Genomic DNA, 20,287 nt, shown 5'->3' with positions numbered 1-20,287 from the left:
TATTGGCCAGTGATGCTGTGCTATTCAGCCCCTTGAAACTCCTGCCCATGGTGTGTAAGGAAGCTGCAGTGTGTCTCAATTTCATTGGATTTGACAATTTTTAGCAGTTTATGACACACATCAAAAAATGTACATGAAAAAAAATAGGCACCACTCTTATAGAGAACTTTACTATTTTAACTGTGAAAAGACCTTGTTTTTAATAACTAAATAAATTTTAGCTCTTGTGGTATGAAGGGAGAGTAACCTTTCAGGGATTAAAGTGTGCCGATGTGCCAAAAAAACAAACTTTTAGAGAACACAGCATGCTATGACCAAATAAACAATAACTTAGTTGTTTTTTTTTAAACTACTGTTTAAATGATTAATTGATATAAAATGCTAATTGCTTAGGTATTAAACATACACTCTCACACATAACTATTACTAAAGGTATGCCAGTTTCTTGTGCAGTACAGATGGGAGATAAATCTTATCTTGCCTTCAAAGAAACTTAAATAAAAAAAAAGTGCTTTAAAAAATCCTTTTTCTTTTTTTTTTTTATACGTGTTTCAAACAAGTCAGTAAATAATTTTAGCCTGTTTAAATATAAGAAGTAATCTGAAGAAAATATATGAAATCGAGAACACAAAGGACAAATATTAAGAACATGTCAGTGTTCAACAAAATGTATGATTATAGAAGAGACAGCCTAGAATGTTTTGTTAAAGTGCTTGTGAAACAGCAGTAATGAAAGTATTTTAACATTTTATGTATTTTTATCAATCAACATTTACACTAAGGACATAAAAATGATAATATCCTTTCAAACATCCTAGCATTATATGACCTGTTTATGTAAAAAAATAAAATAGCATGCCTCTCTATGGCTTCCTGCAGGAGCAAAATGACTATAGAAATGAGATGAATGCTTGGGCATTAGCAATGGTTAGAATATCGCCCACACAATAGTCTCACTCCTCCATGCTCCATGCAGCGGATGCATCCAAAGGAATGGCACTTGATGATACAGGGTGCATTACTGTATGCTAGGAGCTCTATCGAAAACATTTAAGGCTCTTCAAACGATTCCATCAAAGGTGCCTGCGCTGGCAAGACAAAATTACAAATAACTATACTCTGCTCGAAGCCGACGTGGACAGTATAAAAGCACTAATTACCATTTGATAGCTGCGCTGCGTCGTACACTTATCCCACATGGGAGATGACTACATGCCAAAGGCGACCTTCTTTAACGAGCTTAAAATAGGATGGCATAACAGAGGCTTTGTCCGCACGAAATGCAGGAAAATATGCTGGTCACAACTGGGTTTGCAAAGTCATGTGAAACACTGCACTCATCCTTAATTTTCAGAATAGAAGACATTGACATTATTATTACTGTATGCTGACAACCTAATAAGGGTTGCTAGCTCCTTATATTTCCTCAGGGATTTTAACTCTCCCAAGCCTTCCCCATGTTTGGAAAAAGTTCCAAGACAGCAGAGGTTAGAATTCAGAGTTTTTTCTTCTCCTTAGGTGGGTAGCCAGCTAAGTGTAACGAGCCCCTCTTGCCCGAAGCTTACTGGTTTAGGCATAGTTACTCACCATTGCCCCATTTGTTAGTGAAAACGCTGGACCCAATATATGAGCCAGGAGTTGAATATGTTATAAGAGGCTGTTAGAGAGGCATGCCATTATGAAGCATTTTATAGGTAATGAAGTGCTTCTGTCTCTTACCACTTCTATATGTAGTAACCTTATTGAACCAAATAACGTAAAAAATAAATTATTTAATTCTAAATAGGTATAAGGCAATTAAAACAAACCCAAATTTTTTCAGATTTAAAATTTTACGCTGTGCTGGGTTTCTTTTTATCACTTTGTATTAACAGTTTAAATGAAACAATAAGTAGATTTATACAGATATAAGCACTCCATGATCGATTAATCAGAATGCTTCTTGCATATTGGGGCTCATTAGCCTTGGTTGCATACCCACCTAGACAAAGGAAATCTGCCTATGGACTAAACTCATACACTGTAAAGGTTTCTGGAGTCGACCCTTAAAAAAAAAACAGGAGCTAGTAACACACAGTACTACACCCTGAAAGATACTGCCAAGAATGGACAAGGCAAAAGACAGGGAGGAATGGAGAAAGATGGTCAACAAGTCTTGCTTGGTGCCCCAACGGTCTACCAATCAAAGGGATAGGAAAAGGTAAAAAGGTCCAACTACTTCCTGCATTGGCTGCAATATATAAAGCTGTTCATACTGAACTTGATGTTATCAATTTCCTCATTCTTCACAACTTTTTGCTTGAGGCGCATTCCTCATCCCATATGCTAGGACAAATTTGTACAAATACTCCTTCTTCCCAAGTGACCTGGCAGAATTTAAGTCATTGGTTAATATGCATGACTGAATGCATGACACATAGGATGTAATTATCATCTTTTTTGAAGAAACGTCTGTATTATATAAGATAAGAACTTTCATCAGTCGCATCAGATAACCACATGTTACACTCTCACAGTTATTGAATTTCTCAACAATGTTCTTGATCATGGGATTACCTCAGAAGTTCTGTGAAAATTTGTTGCATTTACTAGCTGATGCCAACCTTTTTTTTTCCTACATTTTGTACAAGAAATATTCCTTGTGGTTTGAACAATCTGTTACCATTACTCTTGAATTCCACATTATGGCTCCATCATTAATAACACTTCTGAATTTTACTGCCTTTATACAGGCGGACAATAATTATGCTTGCCCTGGTTGTGGCAAAATATGTAGGTCACAGCTTGGGCTGCATAGCCACAGGAAATACTGCATTCCTCATTAATCTTCAGACTTGAAGACAAGCCTTATTAATAATTAATATTATATAGGCCTACAACCATTATCAGCTCTTCAAAACAATACATCAGCACATTTAACAATTATAATTTTTAAGTGTTTTTCTTTCACAATACTGTTGTCTATCACTTCTGAAAACTTTGATAGCTGGCTCAATTACAAATGAATTGGTGGCTATTTTTAGAAGAGGCATATCTATGAAAGATATCCATGCTGTCTTCAAACAGTAAGACAACTCTGATACAATAATTTTGATTATCCATTGTGATGGAAATTGTAAGAATAAATTCTTAGTTCAGTTTAGGTGAGTTCCTAACAAAAGTGAAATGACAAAAACAAAAACAAAATTCCTTTGTTTGATTTTTTTATATTTCATTTCTAGTTCATGAATAAATAAAAAAAATGAAATAGTTACATTCTGATAAATTGTAGATAAATATAGTTTAGTAATGAGTATTAGTCAGTTTAGGATAAATCAATTCAGTCAATGCTCGGTAAAGGCTAAACAGCTATAAATACATTACATGACAAGTAATAAGATTTAGTTTTTACATATTTATAGCTCAAAGATTTCTAATCTAACTCTCTAGTGTGAGGTGCTTTATTCTAACAACATAAACAGCAATTAGAAAAAAAAAGCCTCTGCATCTTCAAAACTTTATAAGCATATATGTTAAATAGCCATATTAATTAGTAAGTATTATATGAAGTGGCATAAAAATTATTTAACTGCATAAAACAATCAAACAAGGCAAAAATTAGTACTGGTATACAACTTAAAAAAAAAAAAAATTATATTGGTCAGCAAATAAAAACTATTTGTATGCTTAATTTTATAAGTACATATATAAATGTTTGCAGCTTATCTTATTCTAACTTGTTGTAAAACATAGTTGTAATTATCATACATATTTTAAATGCATGTTTCTAGCTTTTATTCAACAAAGTATTCTAGAACTTAACACAAATTTAGTATGTTTTACTTGAGGTAAAGCTATAATCTAAATAAATCAATCATGTACAATATATTTAGAGAAAATATTCGTTCTGTTCTAATCCAATCCATTCAAATTGTAGAAATCAATCAGATTGAATGTACTTGAGGTAAAGCTATTATCTAAATAAATCAATCATGTACAATATAAATAGAGAAAATATTCGTTCAGTTCTAATCCAATCCATTCAAATTGTAGAAATCAATCAGATTGAATGTACTGGTAGACTTAGTGTTGAGTAAGTCTAGTCTACCTGGCTGTGCGTTTATTTGAAATGTGGTCACAATGATATTGAGTTCAAACTTGTCTGCTTCAATTCCAGGTTTGGGCTAAGACATAATAATCTTCATTTCCAACATAGTGTCTGAAATTTATGAATCAAAAACAATAGTCAGAGAGTTAAAATGTTTATCCCATGTTACAGAGTAGGACTTCTTTGTTATAAGGTATTACTTCTTTGTTACAGAGTAGGACTTCATTGTTACAGAGTAGGACTTCCATGTTAGAGTAGGACTTCTTTGTTACAGAGCTTGAAGGTCGCTTGACGATCGAAAGAAGACAAAGAGTTTCCCTGGATTCTCTCGAGGAAATGAGCCTCTTCTTTGTTTGGCGTAGAGTTGCAAATTTCTTTCTTCACCATTTTCTGGAATAGAAAATTAATTTTAAAAACTTATGAAAACTCATTGTCAAGACATAATTTTGTTTTCAATACATTAATAAATACTTCAAGTTGTTTAAACTAACATGTAAAATAGCTGCAATTTCAATTTTATTCTAGTAAGGGTGTTGCAATTTTCATTACTTGAATGCTGAGAAGGGTTGGTCAACATATTTATTAAAGTTAAAAAAAATAAGGACAAGTAACAATATTTAAGAAAGTAAATTTGTCAGATAATAGTAAAGTAAAGTTCCCCTTTCAGACCTTGCGGTCTATAGGGCAGATGATTTAAAGGTCATCTGTTTCTGTGGTCTACAATTAATGAGGGTGTCATGTGGCCAACACAACAACCAGATAATAGGGTTTTAGTCAATTGTAATAACAGTTCTTTGATTAATGTCAAGATTTCTATTCTAACGCTGTTAGTTGAACATTAATCTCATTGAAAAAATTTCAGAGATATAAAAAACAGCAAGGCCTTTTAGAACTTCATAAGTAGTCATGCTTATAAATAACTGATAAATGTCAGTGTTAGCATGTGTACATCAGTAAACACACAATGCTGGTCTGCTAAGAAGACAACTTTACTGCTATGAACTATAATTTAAGATGAAATGAAATGTTAGAAATGCATTTTTTTGTTGTAAAGATATTGTTATGACACAAGATTCTTCACAGATAAGCAGATACTCTCAGGTTCTAATTTAAAAACACTATAATAGTATCACAAATAACGTAATCATAATATTTTCAAGTTTCTTCATGTGGATATTTTTCAGCTTCCCCTTTTAAACATCCCTTCCATTCAATACCCAAATTTGCACCAGTTGTCATTCACACCATGCTGCGCTACGACTATAACAGATATGTTTGCTATCATTTAAATGCTTATAAATTTCAAGCCATCTTCTCCTTACACAGTAATCTAAATCTATTTAACTTAATAAAATAGATGGTTATTGAGACTTTCTTCGCTTTGTTGAAGAGATCTCTAATATTATCACCTAATATGATACACAGCCTCCATATTCACACAACCAGATGGTAGAAATAAAGTAAGAAATGAAAAAGCTGGGACACTAGAACAAACAACATACACAAATAAATATTCCTAACACTGCATTGTGTTCAGTCTAATTCTACTTAGAAATTCAGATTCATTTTTCTATCATTATTGCAATGAGTAGCCGAGAAACCATTTGGCTACTTATCATGGGGGCTCGCTGGAGTTTGAAACCTGGCTCGAGCCGGGTTGGGTTTGCACAGATGCCTTCTCCCAGAAACCTCATCGTAATCCACTGGTCCACAATGGAGATAGTACCATAGCAAACTGAGCATGCTATAAGCATGACAGTTGCATTATACAAGAGTAGAATCATAAAAAAAAAATGCAAATGATTCCTTCTTGATAAGTTCCATTCACCCTTCACAGTTTTATATGCATCATAAGTTCTATTTATTTTAGATTTGATGTATAGCCAGAGATGGTAATTCAACTGTTGTTTTTATCACAATACTTCTCTTTTGAAGATAGGACAAGCAAAGTCTGGTATCATCAAAAAAGTAATTGGCTACTAGAGATGATACGAATGGTTGATGAAAATTGAGTACAAAGTGAATTCTTTAAAAAAAACAACAAACAACAACATAAAATTAAAGCTTGAATAAATTAATATAAAATCTAAAGTAACATTAAACTACTAACATAACTTTGAAATCAGCATTTCATAATCAGCTTTGAGTTACCTGCACTTTGTGATTTCTCATCACAGCTTTCTTCATCTAATTGGAAGCAAAGAATCAGAGAGCAATCATTTTAGACATTTTAGCAAAGATATTTTTTTTCTCTTTGATCAAACCTATAGCACTATATTTAAAAAGGCAAAATAAATAGCTGAGGTTGATTGCTTCCTCTTGAATTAGGGCTTAGTCTGCAGTGTCACATCTGGAACCACATGTTTTGCGGCATTTTCTCTGCTTTTACCAGGCTATTCATGTATTTATGGTTTCAAAGGTTGTCATTGCCGGGGATGTCAATGGAGATAAGCTCCCATTGTCTATAAAATACTCCTAAAAGCATGCGTCTCAGATAGCCTCTGACAACTAAGTCCAGCATCTGGCCTGCTCATGTGGCTTAGATACTAAGCCCGGCGACACTGCTCTTACTAACAGGTGAAGGGGTGAAGGTAGATACCTGGCACCACAAAACCGGGAGCTTAGGGCAGATGGAGCTCGTCAGCCTAGTTAAGTAATTCATCTAGGAGAGGGGTACTCTGACTTCAAACTGTCGCTGCCTTGCGGTAACAAGGCTTCAGGAGAGCGTAAGTTTGGATCTCATCAGCAATGTTGAGAGAGGGACCATGCGCATGAGCCACCCATGACCCCTTTATCTGAGGCCCAGGAATGCGCCCCAGAGAGGAAACTATGGTGCTGCTGCATAGCGGCTAAAACAACATGGGAGACAACAGCTACGGGTTATAAGTCCAACTTGATGGACGCCACAGGTTGCCTCTGCTTGATCAGTCACACCAGATTCTGCCCAGTCTAAAGACGAAACCAAAGCCATTGACTCACCTGGGCCCATCCATTGTCTTCTGAGACATAAGGAGCCATATATGTATATATAGATCTAGATACATACAGATAGATGGACAACATGTTTTGAGCAAGTGTTTAGCATATTCATGTAATTATACATGGACTCAGGGGCATCCTAAGGATCTAGAAATTCAAAATCCCAGTCTTCACCCTTGGTTCAGACTTTATATGCTATTTTAGGCTACATTTCAACACTTCATAAAAAAAGAAAAGTGAAATTCATTTTGTTTCTTACCTTTAGTCAGATCTGTCAACAAAGAATAAAAAAATTAATTTATCAAAAGTAACAATTCAACATTAGAAAGGTTTTAGTCTTAACAACAAAACAGAGGCAAACATTTTGTTGACTGTTTTAACATTAAAATAGTGGGTTTGAGCAAAGGTAATGCCTCATCTTTTCTCAACATTTTTAGACAGTCTACCATAAGTATCCTTTCTACAAATGAACTGTTCTATATCCAGCATAAGATGGTAGAAGCCTAAGATAGCTGGCTTAAGTTTGTAAGTGTCATTAATAGTGTCATGCAACTCATTCACCACATTGAGTAATATGTAGTTTTCCCATCGAGGTCAGAAATAATAAAATAGAAATTTTCTCTAAAACAAGAAAATGTCATACCATCAAAACTAACGGTCACATATTTTTTTTTGTAATTCAATTAATCAGCTTAATTAATGCCCATGTTCATATCTACCTGTCATATCAATTCTGGCTTCTCCCAAAAATACATCAAAAACAGTTTTTTTGCAATAAACCTGAAAGCACAAAAAAATTAAAGAAACATCATAAATATTATAGAACTATAACCAGATTGAGGAGAGAATTACTGACATCAAGTTTTGAACTGGGTAATATAAAGTTATGAAATAGAGCATAATTACATTAAGTCATATTAAATTCAATATATTACCTAGGCAATCTTTTTACCTCAATAAATATGGAGTAATTTGGCTTCTTTCTGTAAAATGTACTAAATGTATTAAATTAAATAGATTAGCTAGGCAATCTTTTTACCTCAATAAATATGGAGTAATTTGGCTTCTTTTTGTAAAATGTACTAAATGTATTAAATTAAATAGATTAGCTAGGCAATCTTTTTACCTCAATAAATATGGAGTAATTTGGCTTCTTTCTGTAAAATGTACACTTAAAGTTGAATGTTGGGTTTGGCTCATTATGTAGTACATCTGATCGTGCTTTGGTACCCTCACATTTCACTACGACAAATGGATCTAAAGCTGAAACACATTTTAAGGAAATATTAGTAGCTGTACTATATAGGTTAGTAAGTAAGCTTTAACACACAGGCTTGTTACAACACTACTCTACTATGCAGGTCTGTAACTAAACAAGCCTAAACTAATAATTTTTTAGACAAGAATATATAATTATATTAACAATTTTTATTTATATTAACAATTACTGCTATACTAGGTCACTGGTGACATTCATCCATAAAAAAAAAACATGTTTCAAATATCAAAACATGCCCCCAGATATGAATTGCTATAACCAAACAGTGGATCCAAAAAAAAAACCAATCAATATAAAAACTCCTTTGTTATCTTATTTATATTTTTTCTCTCTGAATTTCAAGCTTCTCTTTTTTAAAATTGTTTTCATACTTAATGCCAAGAGATTGTCTTTGATTCTGAAGATCAAAATGTGTGCAATATTTTACATGCCCACGAAAAGCCTAGTTGTGACAGGCATATTTTTTCACATCCAATACAAACAAAGCCATTGTCTGTGGGGGTCTTCTTAAGTTGTCTTGTTGTTTGTTTGTAAAATGTTTTACATGTTTCGGATGTTCCTTCAGAGTTGAAGATAGTTTACTTCCTAGTCCAAACCTCCCGCAGGACGACGGGGGATGGGAGCGGGCAGGGTTTGAACCCTCGACCGTCAATAAATCCGAACGACAGTCCAGCACGCAAACCGCACGGCCAGGCAGCCATCTTTTCGTCTTTTGCACCTGTCTTCAGCAGGGTCACAAATCTGTGTCCTCATTCAAATCTGTGTACCATAACACATTTTTCTATCTTTTGCCATGGCCTAATATCTAATGTTGGGAAAAAGGTTTTATGTGTCACGGGTCAATAAAGCAAGTTAACTTTGACCTAATTCTGTTTCATTCTAGAAACAGTTATGTTAAAAGAGTGTCACATAGTGATCACATGCTAATTAGATATGAACCAATAAGAGAAAGAGGTCAAGAAAAAAGAAACAGTTTCTAGAAGGTGGTAGCTCAAGAAAATATTTGGAATAGAAGTTTCTAGGATTCTAGAAAAAGGATTTTAAAAAGTATAAATTGGGGGACAGTTAGTCATGATCCTTGAGTTAGAAGCACATTCATGAGTTATTAAGAGTCAAATTAAATATAGAAAGTTCCCTTGGACCAGTACAAAATTAAATCACTATAAAGATATATCAGTACAAAGTTGTATCAGAGCATAGTTTATTTAGTGTGTTTTAATCATTTTATATTTTCTCTGCAAGTGATTATATTTGTGCCATTGAGTATAGACAAAGAAAAAAAAAAGAATTACACTGTCAATGCAATCCTAAATATAAAATTATCACATAATTGGCACTAAAAACAGTAAAAATCTGTGACAGTGTTATAATGTGCTGTATATGCAGATACAAATTTGTAATAAAAAAAATCAATTGAAAGTCAAACAAAAGTCAATTCTTAGATTAAAGATGAGTGCAGTATTTCAATTGACCACACATTCACAATAGCGACTTGCATATTTTACAATATTTTTATGATGCAGACAAGGCCATCGTCCACTAGGGTCTATTTGATTAGAGCTCAAACGTGAGTCCGCAATCTTCGGGAGCGCTCGTCATACATACAGAGAAATTCACTTACTTCCTTTTTCACTTGGGGGCATCTGAAGACCTTCAGCATTCTTGACAAAAACAGTAGTGACTAGTTTGTAAGAACTGCAGCAATTAGAGGTAGGGCAATCCAGCTTCAATTCCCTGTAGGTAAGCAATATATTCTAATGAATGTTGCTGTTTAGACACAGGCTAGATGATACATTAATTTAACGATATTCCCCTTAGCCCATCCCTATTTGGATGGCGCTGCAATATCAATTGATTTATATGAGATTTTAGAAAAAGGTTAGATGATGTTAAGCTCAAGTATTTTTATAGCTGATGATTAACAAGGGTGTCATGCGGCCAACACGATGACCAACTTTATTCTTCCCCCAACATAAGTGAAGTAATCATTAGAGCAGGGCAGCAAAGATTACGATTACTAAGAAAACTGTCCTCGTTTAATGTTAGCGAAAAGACCTTGGCTATGTTTTATCTCGCTCACATCTGCAATATTTTAAGTTTCAATATCACTGCCTGGTATGGCAATCTGAGCATTAAAAATAAAAATAAACTTAATAGAATCCTAAATGCTGCTGGCAAAATCATTGGCAAAAAACAAACCCCATTTGGGCAGTTGTTTGAGACAAACATCTATAAAAAAGCTAACAAGATCCTCGAAATAAAGAATCACCCTTTGTGTCAGGATTTTGTGATTTTACCATCACAAAAGAGATACAAGACACCGATAGCAAAGACAAACAGACACAAACACTCTTTTGTTCCCCTGGCAATCAAATCATTAAATAAGAACAATCTGATATAAACTTTGTCACGTGTAAATTATGAGTGAGTCTGGTGTGAATGTACACTTTGGTTTCTTATAGTAATAATGTTTTTTGTTTGGTGTAATGCACAAATTGTAAGACAAATTTCCTTACGGATAATAAAGATTATTATTATTATGTTACAAATGAACGAGTAGTCATTCTCTGGCGCTGCCAGGGTCGAGTTTCGCTAAAGAGAAACAAATTCATCGTAGTCCCTTTAACAGTTTCCAGTGAGGAATTTTCTGGTGATGTGGCAGGTCTGCAGCAGTACCGCCCTCTGACAGGCAACGAAGATGTTCCTAGGAATGTTAAGGGCCTTGAAGGTGTCTGTGAGGTCAGTTGTTATTATCGCCTCGGTTGATATAAAAAAATGGGGTATATTGTTATTTTGGACAATTTCCATAGACGCTTAATCTCCAAGCCTAGGTTCCCATATTTTCTTTGTTTTTCTATCTCAGTTTTTCTTAAATTATGAGACAGTGGTACGGCGATATCGATAATGGTAGCGTTTTTTTCTTTTTTATCGATGAACAGCAGATCCAGGCGATTGAAATCTACCGTTTTGTCGGTCACAATAGGCCGATGTTCAGTATTATTATTATTATTATTATTATTTAAGGGCATTCTGAAAATACTGAAGTTCAAAATCCCAGTCTTCAGTCTTTGAAATCCAGACAGTTTCGTTAGGAACCAAGACTTAAACACTCAACCACCTTACCTCACATGATGTTTAAAATAAAGTATTTATTTGGAAACTCAATAAAAATTAATTAACAAAGTAGCAAACCTTTCTAAAAAAAAAATAAAAAATAAATAAAAAACAAATAGCATTAATTAATTGCTTTACTGTTGGTAGCAGAACATCTATATAATTTTACTATTTTCAAGAAAAAAACAACAGCTTACTTAGATGAGACTCTACAAGTAGAATAGAATCTTAGCAGAAACAAGCCCACAGCAGAAGCTCCTGGGGGTTGTTCACAACATGGAAATACTACATAGCGACCTTTGTTCAAAATGCAAGACCCAAAAACATTTCTTAAATAGAGGAAGTCTGATTGAAATACTTGTTCTTCTAAAAGATGTAATCTGTATTCTCGATTAGACTCAACCTAAAGAAGTTACAATAAATTTAATTGAAATTAATTCTTCTAATTGTTATTCAAATTCAAATACAAATTTAGATTTTTAAATTAAAGAAAATAAAATTTATAATAATTTTATCAAAGTGGCAAATTTTATTATCATTTTTGCTTCACTTTTCAATTTTACATCTCCCAAAATCCATTATATCATACGAGCACTTCAAATGACATGATTCCTTGCTTGACTTATAATTTTCAGATGTTTCTTCTTCTTCTTCTAGCCAGCTTTATTGTTGCTGAGCTGTCAGCTCTTTTGCAGACTGTGCCAAGGAAAAATAGTGTGCTTTTTTCTTCAGTTGTTCAGCACTGCCACACAGGGTGCTGGTTATGTTGGGCTGTAGTGGAAGTAGGGTCTGCCTAAGGTGGATTAGGAAGGGGCATTCAAAGAGGATATGGTTTACGGTTTCATAAGGGTGGACGCAGTGTCTACAAAGGGGGAGTTGTGTGGAATTTATTTTTTTGATGGTAATTTAACAGAGGTGTGTGTCCTGTTCTTAGTAGGAAGATTGTAGATTGCTCTTTGCGGGAGAGGAAGTCAATACTGTCCAGCTTGTTAGGCATAGTTATTTCTTTGTACATAGATCTGCCTGTGTTTCCTGCTGCCCATTGGTTGAGCCACTCCTCTTTGTGATTGTTGACTAGCATTGACCTTAGGGTGAGGTAGTTAACAGGTCTATCTGGTTGTTCCATAGATGATCCTGCCTTTGAAAGCTTATCTGCCCTTTCATTTCCCATGACGCCAAGGTGTCCAGGGATCTACTGTAATGTGATGTTGATGTTTAATTTTGTTATCATCTGCCTTATTATCACTATTAGTGATTAGATGTTTCTTAAAAAAAGGAGGATAATTATTAATTCCTAGAACAATCCTTAAGCAGGATGACAAAGGCTGGTGAGCAGTCAGGTTCAAAGCTGGGATCTTCACAATAACTGTCTGCGGCACATTTCACATGGCCAAGCAGCCATCTCGCTGTGTCTTTCAAAAAAAAAATGTTTAAGTATTGAGAATTATGTGACATAACCATACCTACGACTCTTGAGTTTTCATTTCTTTTGACAATGGTTCTTGAAGTACACATGAAACTTTCAATCCAATATGTTTCAGTCTCAGTAAGTCTAATTATTGCCTCAAACATTTACAATGCTTGAACATTAAAAAAGATAATTGTGCTACTTTACAGTTGAAGATTTAGTAGTTTATCTATAATGAGTGGCCCTGTTTTTGTCATCCATGTTATAATGAGGTTCGAAAATATAAGTGAACAGTTCAGATCTGAATACATCATCTGAAAGGATAGCCCCATCCATGTCTCCACACTTTGCAAACATAATTGAACAGTTCAGATGTGAATACATTATATGAGACGATAGCCTCATCTATGTTTACGCTCTTTGCAAACATAACTGAACAGTTCAGATGTGAATACATTATATGAGAGGATAGCCCCATCTATGTCTCCACACTTTGCAAACATAATTGAACAGTTCAGATGTGAATACATTATATGAGAGGATAGCCTCATCGATGTCTCCACACTTTGCAAACATAATTGAACAGTTCAGATGTGAATACATTATATGAGAGGATAGCCCCATCTATGTCTCCACACTTTGCAAACATAATTGAACAGTTCAGATGTGAATACATCTGAGATGATAGCCAGTATGTCTTTGTCTCCACAAAATGTAAAATTTCCCATAAACAAGGGGTTCAAAGTACCATCAATGTATTCCAAGGAGCCTTCCATTACCTTCTTTACAAAGATATTTGAACCGAACTCAAACACAATTGTCTTATAATTTTATGCCAAAAATCTTTGGCGCCATTTTGACATCAGTAGCATAGAGGAAAGTAGAGTGGCAGCAGATCGCCTCATAAAGAGACAGTTGGAGAGCTCTCTCAAAACTGTGGAATGCACATTTGTGGCCCAGAAAAAAACAACTATTCCAAGTGAAATCATCCTTAATCTTCTAATCAAAGACATTGCCATTATCATCTTGTTAAAATATGACTTCATGGTAGTCAGGTAAAAGAAGGTGTACACTTGTAAACAATTATTTTAAATTTTAATAACCCTTCTTTATAAGTAGTGAAATGTATATTTCAATGGTGTTAAAAACTGTATGTTATAAATAAATATTTCAGAAAACTTTACTTCTACATAAGTGTTGTAGTAACTTTACTTTACAATAACCTAAGCTAAATATATTTTTTCTAAAAAAAAAAGACTTAATACTTTAAGAACTTAAAAAAAAATATATATATATATATAAAGATATTTACCTTGTAAATATAAAATCCAATATTGTTTTTATTTTCCCTAATGGCAACTCTAGTTTGAGTGACATCTTCTTGTTCCACAGAGATCATAACACTGTCAATTGTAGGAAGATCAAACATATACTGTAAAAACAATCAAATATGTATATTCATAAGTGGAAGATCAAACATATACTGTAAAAACAATCAAATATGTATATTCATAAGTGGAAGATCAAACATATACTGTAAAAACAATCAAATATGTATATTCATAAGTGGAAGATCAAACATCTACTGCAAAAACAATCAAATGTGTATTTCAGATGAAATACTGTAAAAACAATCAAGTTATAACATTTATCATGTTTGGAAAATCACCAATCAGTAGCTTAGTTGGCTAGGTGGTCTTGAAGTGGTAAGACATAAAAATGCATCCATTTTTTGTTACTTGATACTTTTTTTTTTTGTTAATTAGGTCATTAAATAATAAAAAGCAATTTAAACCTTCACAGAATATTTGAGCTTTAAATTTTTAATTTCATAAAATTGATAAAACAAATGAACAGTTTTAACATCACTGAGCATAGAAATGTACTTAAGGAATGGTTTGAGATATATAGGTATGCTAAAATAGAGCTTCAGGCATTCACAGAAAAAAAAAATGCCTGTGCCATATAATTGGTATCAGATGACTGAACAAAAATCTCTGACTTCAGCCTGTAGGAAACAACTAGGCAAACACTAATAGGGCAAGAAATGAAAAAAAATGCAAAAGGGCTGGATTGAGCATACAATGTGAAGATCAGCAGAAAACATTGCAAAACAGGCGCTAGAATCTGGAGGGGAAGAGAAAGATTGGGATAACACATGGGGGAGATTGGTAGGCCAACAAGCATTGAAGGCAGGATGGACACAGACTCAACAGAGAGTGAAGTGCCCTGAACAGAGTCTGACGGCAAAGTAATGTTGCAACTCTATATGCTCCACTATTAGTTAAAAGGATTAAGCCATACTTCTGGATTATTGAAGTAAAATATTTTTATGTCTTGGATTAAAGGTAAAAAAAAAAAATATATATTCATAGCTGAAAAGAACATATTAGAATATCAAAAGAATATTTAAAAAATATACAGATTATGAATTACAGATATTGACAGTCCTTCAAAGAAGATTTAACTTACACATCATCTTACAAGGAAATGTTTAAAAACTACTTTGTTTAATTAGATCAAGCTATTACATTTTCTTATTTAAATGCATAAGTGTAGGCAAATACAAATGAACTTTTTTATTCACATATTTAAATTTATTAATGTTTATAGTTAAATATTATATTACATCTGTAAAATTTTATCTTTTTCATAAAATCTTAAAATAATTTGCCAAATAAAATTTTTATAGGGCAGTAAATCAAAATGATGGATTTAAGTATAACTGTACTTACTTGTGGATTGGCTAAAAATGTCTGTATTTCAGGGTCATTTCCTCCATTCCTACCAGAAATGCTCCACTCACCAAAAAACAGTGTCTCATACCAGGATTTTTTAAGTGTGAAAAAGTTGGTGTTTACAAAGTGGCAAATATCCACTTTAGTGAAGTAGTTTAAGAAGTCATCAAATTCCATACTAGAGGAATATAGAAAAAAAATAAAAAAGCAAGTTACAATAAAGTATTTGGTTTCTTTTTTGTTATATGCACTATTTCTACTTTATTTTTTGATATTCATATCAGCACATCTTTATTATCTATCAGTTACTGTTAATTGCTATGCATCTCATAGCTGCAAATGTTTTCTTCTTTATATTATGACTAGGACATGGTGGCTGAGTGGTAAAGCACAAGGGTGTCTTCCGACACCACCCTATTCTAATATGTAACTGTCATGTATTTCAGAAGTAAAAGCCATTGGCCTTTCTGCTGGCCATATGACATCCTTATTATCCATTGGCTGTAGAAACATATGCAATCATAAATCCCAAGGTCTGAAATGGGTACCGTTGTTTTATTTGTACTTACTGTGTGAAAGGTCTGATTCTTCTAATCTATAATATTACTAAGAAGACGAAGAAGAAGAAGAAGAAGAAGAAGAAGACGAAGAAGAAGAAGAAGAAGAAGAAGAAGAAGAAGACGAAGAAGAAGAAGAAGAAGAAGACGAAGAAGAAGAAGAAGAAGAAGAAGAAGACGAAGAAGAAGAAGAAGAAGAAGAAGAAGACGAAGAAGAAGAAGAAGAAGAAGAAGAAGAAGAAGAAGAAGAAGAAGAAGAAGAAGATGAAGAAGAAGACGAAGAAGAAGAAGAAGAAGAAGACGAAGAAGAAGAAGAAGAAGAAGAAAAAGACGAAGAAGAAGAAGAAGAAGACGAAGAAGAAGAAGATGAAGAAGAAGAAAAAGAAGAAGAAGAAGAAGAAGAAGACGAAGAAGAAGAAGAAGACGAAGAAGAAGAAGAAGAAGACGAAGAAGAAGAAGACTATTGGTCAGATACAATCTTTGTTGTTAAAAGAGATATGGGAGACATATTTCTGGCTACCTCAGCAAACACAACTCAACTCAATGGAATCTTTCCTTGCAATGGGATTCCAATGCAAGTCTTGTCAGTTAACTCTTTCTCTCCTAACTGACGATACCAACATTGATTTAACCCCCATTAAATTAAAATTAAATTTTAGCTTTATAAACTTTTATTTGTGTTATATAAACAGAGCAAGCATTCTTCTATAATTATAGACCTAATGTAACATTTCCTGATTATACAAAAAAAAATAATTATTGAAGTTTAATCATAACAGGGTAGTGAAACACAAATGAGCAAAATGAATAATTCCATCAGTCCATGGGAATGTGGAAAATAATTACGGAGAGAAAGAGTTAAGTTGCACAGTTGTATCTGTCACTATGTCACAAACCCAAGAACTGTAACATTTCAAAGCATTACCAAAATTCTCCGTCTTTCCCGAACTGAATGCCCATTCTCTCCCATTCCTGCAGTGAAAGTCTTTTGATCTCATCTGATCTAAAAATAAAATAACAAACAAGCATTAGAATGAAGTTTACATCATTGACCACAAACAGGTAAATCTACAGATTTGGCTCAGGCTAATCTAGCTATTCTGTCATCGCTCATACTCATCTGACCAATGTCCAGTCCATTCTCTTCCTGACCAGGGATTAAACAGCCTAATTAAGCAGAGTGTTTCACCAAAACTTTTTCTCAATGTTTTCTGTATTTCAAAAGTTTTGACCTGGAGACAAAAAAATATGGACATTTTGTCCCAAATGTATTAGAACCTGAGGAAAAAAAAGAATTTTCTAGGCCTAATGATAATTGTGGAAAAAGACATAAGAAATGGTATAGTGGTTAAACATTGTTCAATTTTTAATAGGCATAATTTTGAAAACCTCTAAAAAAAAAAAGGTAATATTAGAAAGGGTTAGTAGCACTTTAAATTTTTGGACATTTGATGAGAGTGTATTAGAAGAAGACATATATATATATATATAAATATTTAAATAGGGAGAGAGAGATAGACATAAAAAGAAAAACATAGAGAGATAGAAAGTAATTATAATATATAATCACTTGACAAACAAATGTCACAAATTTGTACAAATACTCCTTCTCCCCTAGTGCTATTAGAGCATGGAATGGGTTGCCTGTGCTAACCAGGAAAACCAGTGACTTGGCAGAATTTAAGTCATTGGTTGATATGCATGACTAAAAGCATGACGCGTAAGACATAATCATCTTCTTTTTTGAAGTACCAGTAACGTCTGTATTATATAAGATAAGATAAGGTTTTGAAAACTTAACAAAACTATATAGCCCATGACTCTAGGCTATAGTATAGTAATTGCTAGAAATGTTTTCTAATCAATAATTGATGTTTGAAGTGGAGGTCTTCTTCTTCTTCTTCTTCTAGCCAGCTTTTTGCTGCTGAGCTGTCAGCTCTTTTGCAGACTGTGCCAAGGGAAAATAGTGTGCAGTTTTCTTCAGTTGTTCAGCACTGACGTACATGGTGTTGGTTATGTTGGGCTGGAGTGGTAGTAGGGTCTGCCTAAGGAGGATTAGGAAGGGGCATTCAAAAAGGATATGGTTTACAGTTTCATAAGGGTGGGCGCAGTGTCTACAAAGGGGGAGTTGTGTGGGATTTATTTATTGAGATGGTAATTTAACAGTGGTGTGTGTCCTGTCCTTAGTTGGAAGATTGCAGATTGTTCTTTGTGGGGGAGGAAGTTAATACTGTCCAGTTTGTTAGGCATGTTCATTTCTTTGTACATGGCTCTGCCTGTGTTTCCTGTTGCCCATTGGTTGAGCCACTCCTCTTTGTGATTGTTGACTAACATTGACCTTAGGGTGAGGTAGTTAACAGGTCTATCTGGTTGTTCCATAGATGATCCTGCCTTTGAAAGCTTATCTGCCATTTCATTTCCCATGATGCCAATGTGTCCAGGGATCCACTGTAATGTGATGTTGATGTTTAATTTTGTCATCATCTGGTGTATTATCACTATTAGTGTTGTCAACTTTTTTTGTCTTTTTGAGGCGCTGCTGTTAAGTGCTTGAAGAGTGGATTGGGAGTCTGTAAAAACAACAATAACTGATGGTGGTTGTATCCCTTCATATAATTTGTTTTCAACTGTCTACAAAGCTATGGTAATTGCCTCAATTTCATCGGCCTGGAAGTTTGAGCAGTAGTCGTCACAGGGTGCACTTATTTCAAAGTTTTTATTTTTGGGAAAGACCAGAAAAGCACCAAGACCAGCATTGATGGTGACTTTGAAGGCTGATCCGTCAGTGTATACATGGATGGCTGTTTTCGGATAGCTTTCAATTGTTTCTAGCGTGCCTACTTTGAGCTCCAGTGGATTTGATTCTTTTGGAGTGGAGGTCAAAATAATTGTCAACATTTCACTTAATGTCATTAAAATAGTTGTCAACATCTCACTTAATGTCATTAGCTATGGTATATCTAGAGAAAATCTAATTACAGATTATAATCAACTAGAAGCTTTCCTGACCCCCAAAACTTCAATTACACTTACATTTTTGTTTTTAAATTCTAAACTATATTAAACAATATAGTAAAAGGTTAAAATTGTATTTTTTTTACACGACACTTACTTAGAGTAGCCTAGACTGAACCTCAGTAATGCATGTTCTCTGTGGTGGAAGTATGCATTTTTAGTTCCTATGTGTATCTTATAGTCTAGTATTGCCCTTATTAAAATGCTCTAAAAGTGTAGACTTTTCTTCTTCTTAAAGTGTCAGGTAGAGTTGAGCCTTCGGCTCTTGGAACTCTAGGCCAGCAAAAGTGAACAAGAGCTCCCTCTCACCGGCCTGACGGGTGGGTCAGACTTGAGGCAAGAGACAGCGTACACTAAAACCCCCGCCATTTTCCTTTTCTATACCAGGCTAACTGTGCGGGACATGCCATTTATGTAACGGCCCCTTGAGGAACAGCGCCTGGATTGTGACAAGGTTGTGGGAGCTTTTTTACAACTCCGCACCAGTGCAATGAGGATGCTCTCGCACCCCATTAGGCACCCCCACAGGAGTCTTGTTTTGCTACCCTTTAGCCTAATCGTTTCCTCCTACAATCGTTTCCACCCGGGCGCCACTATGAGGCAGGGTAGCATGCCCGGGAAAAAGTGTAGACAAGATCTAGCAAGTCTTCAGTTGAAACACTGAGACAACAAACAGCAGAAAACAATTATTGGTGAAATGCTGCCTTGAGCACATGAATAGTTGAAAGGCAAGTCAGCTCAATAAATATAGCCAGCCACTCATGCAACTAGAATGCCTAGACATGCTGCTATTTTTTTTCTTGACATTTTTAGTAAAAAATACAAAATTATAGTTAGAAAAATGAGAGAAGTCCAGTCAAAATTTGAGGAGAATCCCTGCAATGTTTAGAAAATGAATATTAAAGAGAAAATTGATTTTGTAAATTTGAGGAGTGCTAGAAACACTGATTATAGATCTACAATAATTTAAAAAAAAAATGTAAGTAATAAATATTTGACAAATTGTATAAAATATGAGACAAAATGTAATCAGTATGTGACAAAATGTAATATGTATGTGGCAAAATGTAATTTGTAAGTGACAAAATGTAATATGTATGTGACAAAATG

At 34.1% G+C, this 20,287-nt stretch overlaps 1 protein-coding gene across 7 annotated transcripts in view; it reads right to left on the bottom strand.

Moving 5' to 3' along the window:
• Window positions 1-4,290: 4,290 nt before the first annotated feature.
• Window positions 4,291-20,287, bottom strand: part of LOC106079730 (calpain-5-like) — a 45,663-nt gene continuing 29,666 nt past the window's right edge. For 6 of the 7 annotated variants that reach the window (XM_056017025.1, XM_056017028.1, XM_056017029.1 and 3 more), the window contains 11 exons: window positions 17,279-17,394; window positions 17,088-17,165; window positions 15,603-15,783; window positions 14,180-14,299; window positions 11,657-11,862; window positions 9,967-10,079; window positions 8,193-8,329; window positions 7,786-7,846; window positions 7,326-7,337; window positions 6,239-6,274; window positions 4,291-4,477 (listed from right to left, as the gene is read on the bottom strand). In XM_056017025.1, the coding sequence (XP_055873000.1) occupies window positions 4,356-4,477; window positions 6,239-6,274; window positions 7,326-7,337; window positions 7,786-7,846; window positions 8,193-8,329; window positions 9,967-10,079; window positions 11,657-11,862; window positions 14,180-14,299; window positions 15,603-15,783; window positions 17,088-17,165; window positions 17,279-17,394 (1,182 nt within the window). In that variant the 3' untranslated portion in view covers window positions 4,291-4,355. Of the gene's footprint in view, window positions 4,478-6,197; window positions 6,275-7,325; window positions 7,338-7,785; window positions 7,847-8,192; window positions 8,330-9,966; window positions 10,080-11,656; window positions 11,863-14,179; window positions 14,300-15,602; window positions 15,784-17,087; window positions 17,166-17,278; window positions 17,395-20,287 lie in introns of all 7 variants that reach the window. The other variant, XM_056017031.1, reaches the window with a different exon arrangement.

The sequence above is a fragment of the Biomphalaria glabrata genome, chromosome 18 (genome assembly GCF_947242115.1).
Source record: "Biomphalaria glabrata chromosome 18, xgBioGlab47.1, whole genome shotgun sequence".
Lineage (NCBI taxonomy): Eukaryota > Metazoa > Mollusca > Gastropoda > Planorbidae > Biomphalaria > Biomphalaria glabrata.
This window is presented reverse-complemented; position numbering and strand designations above follow the sequence as displayed.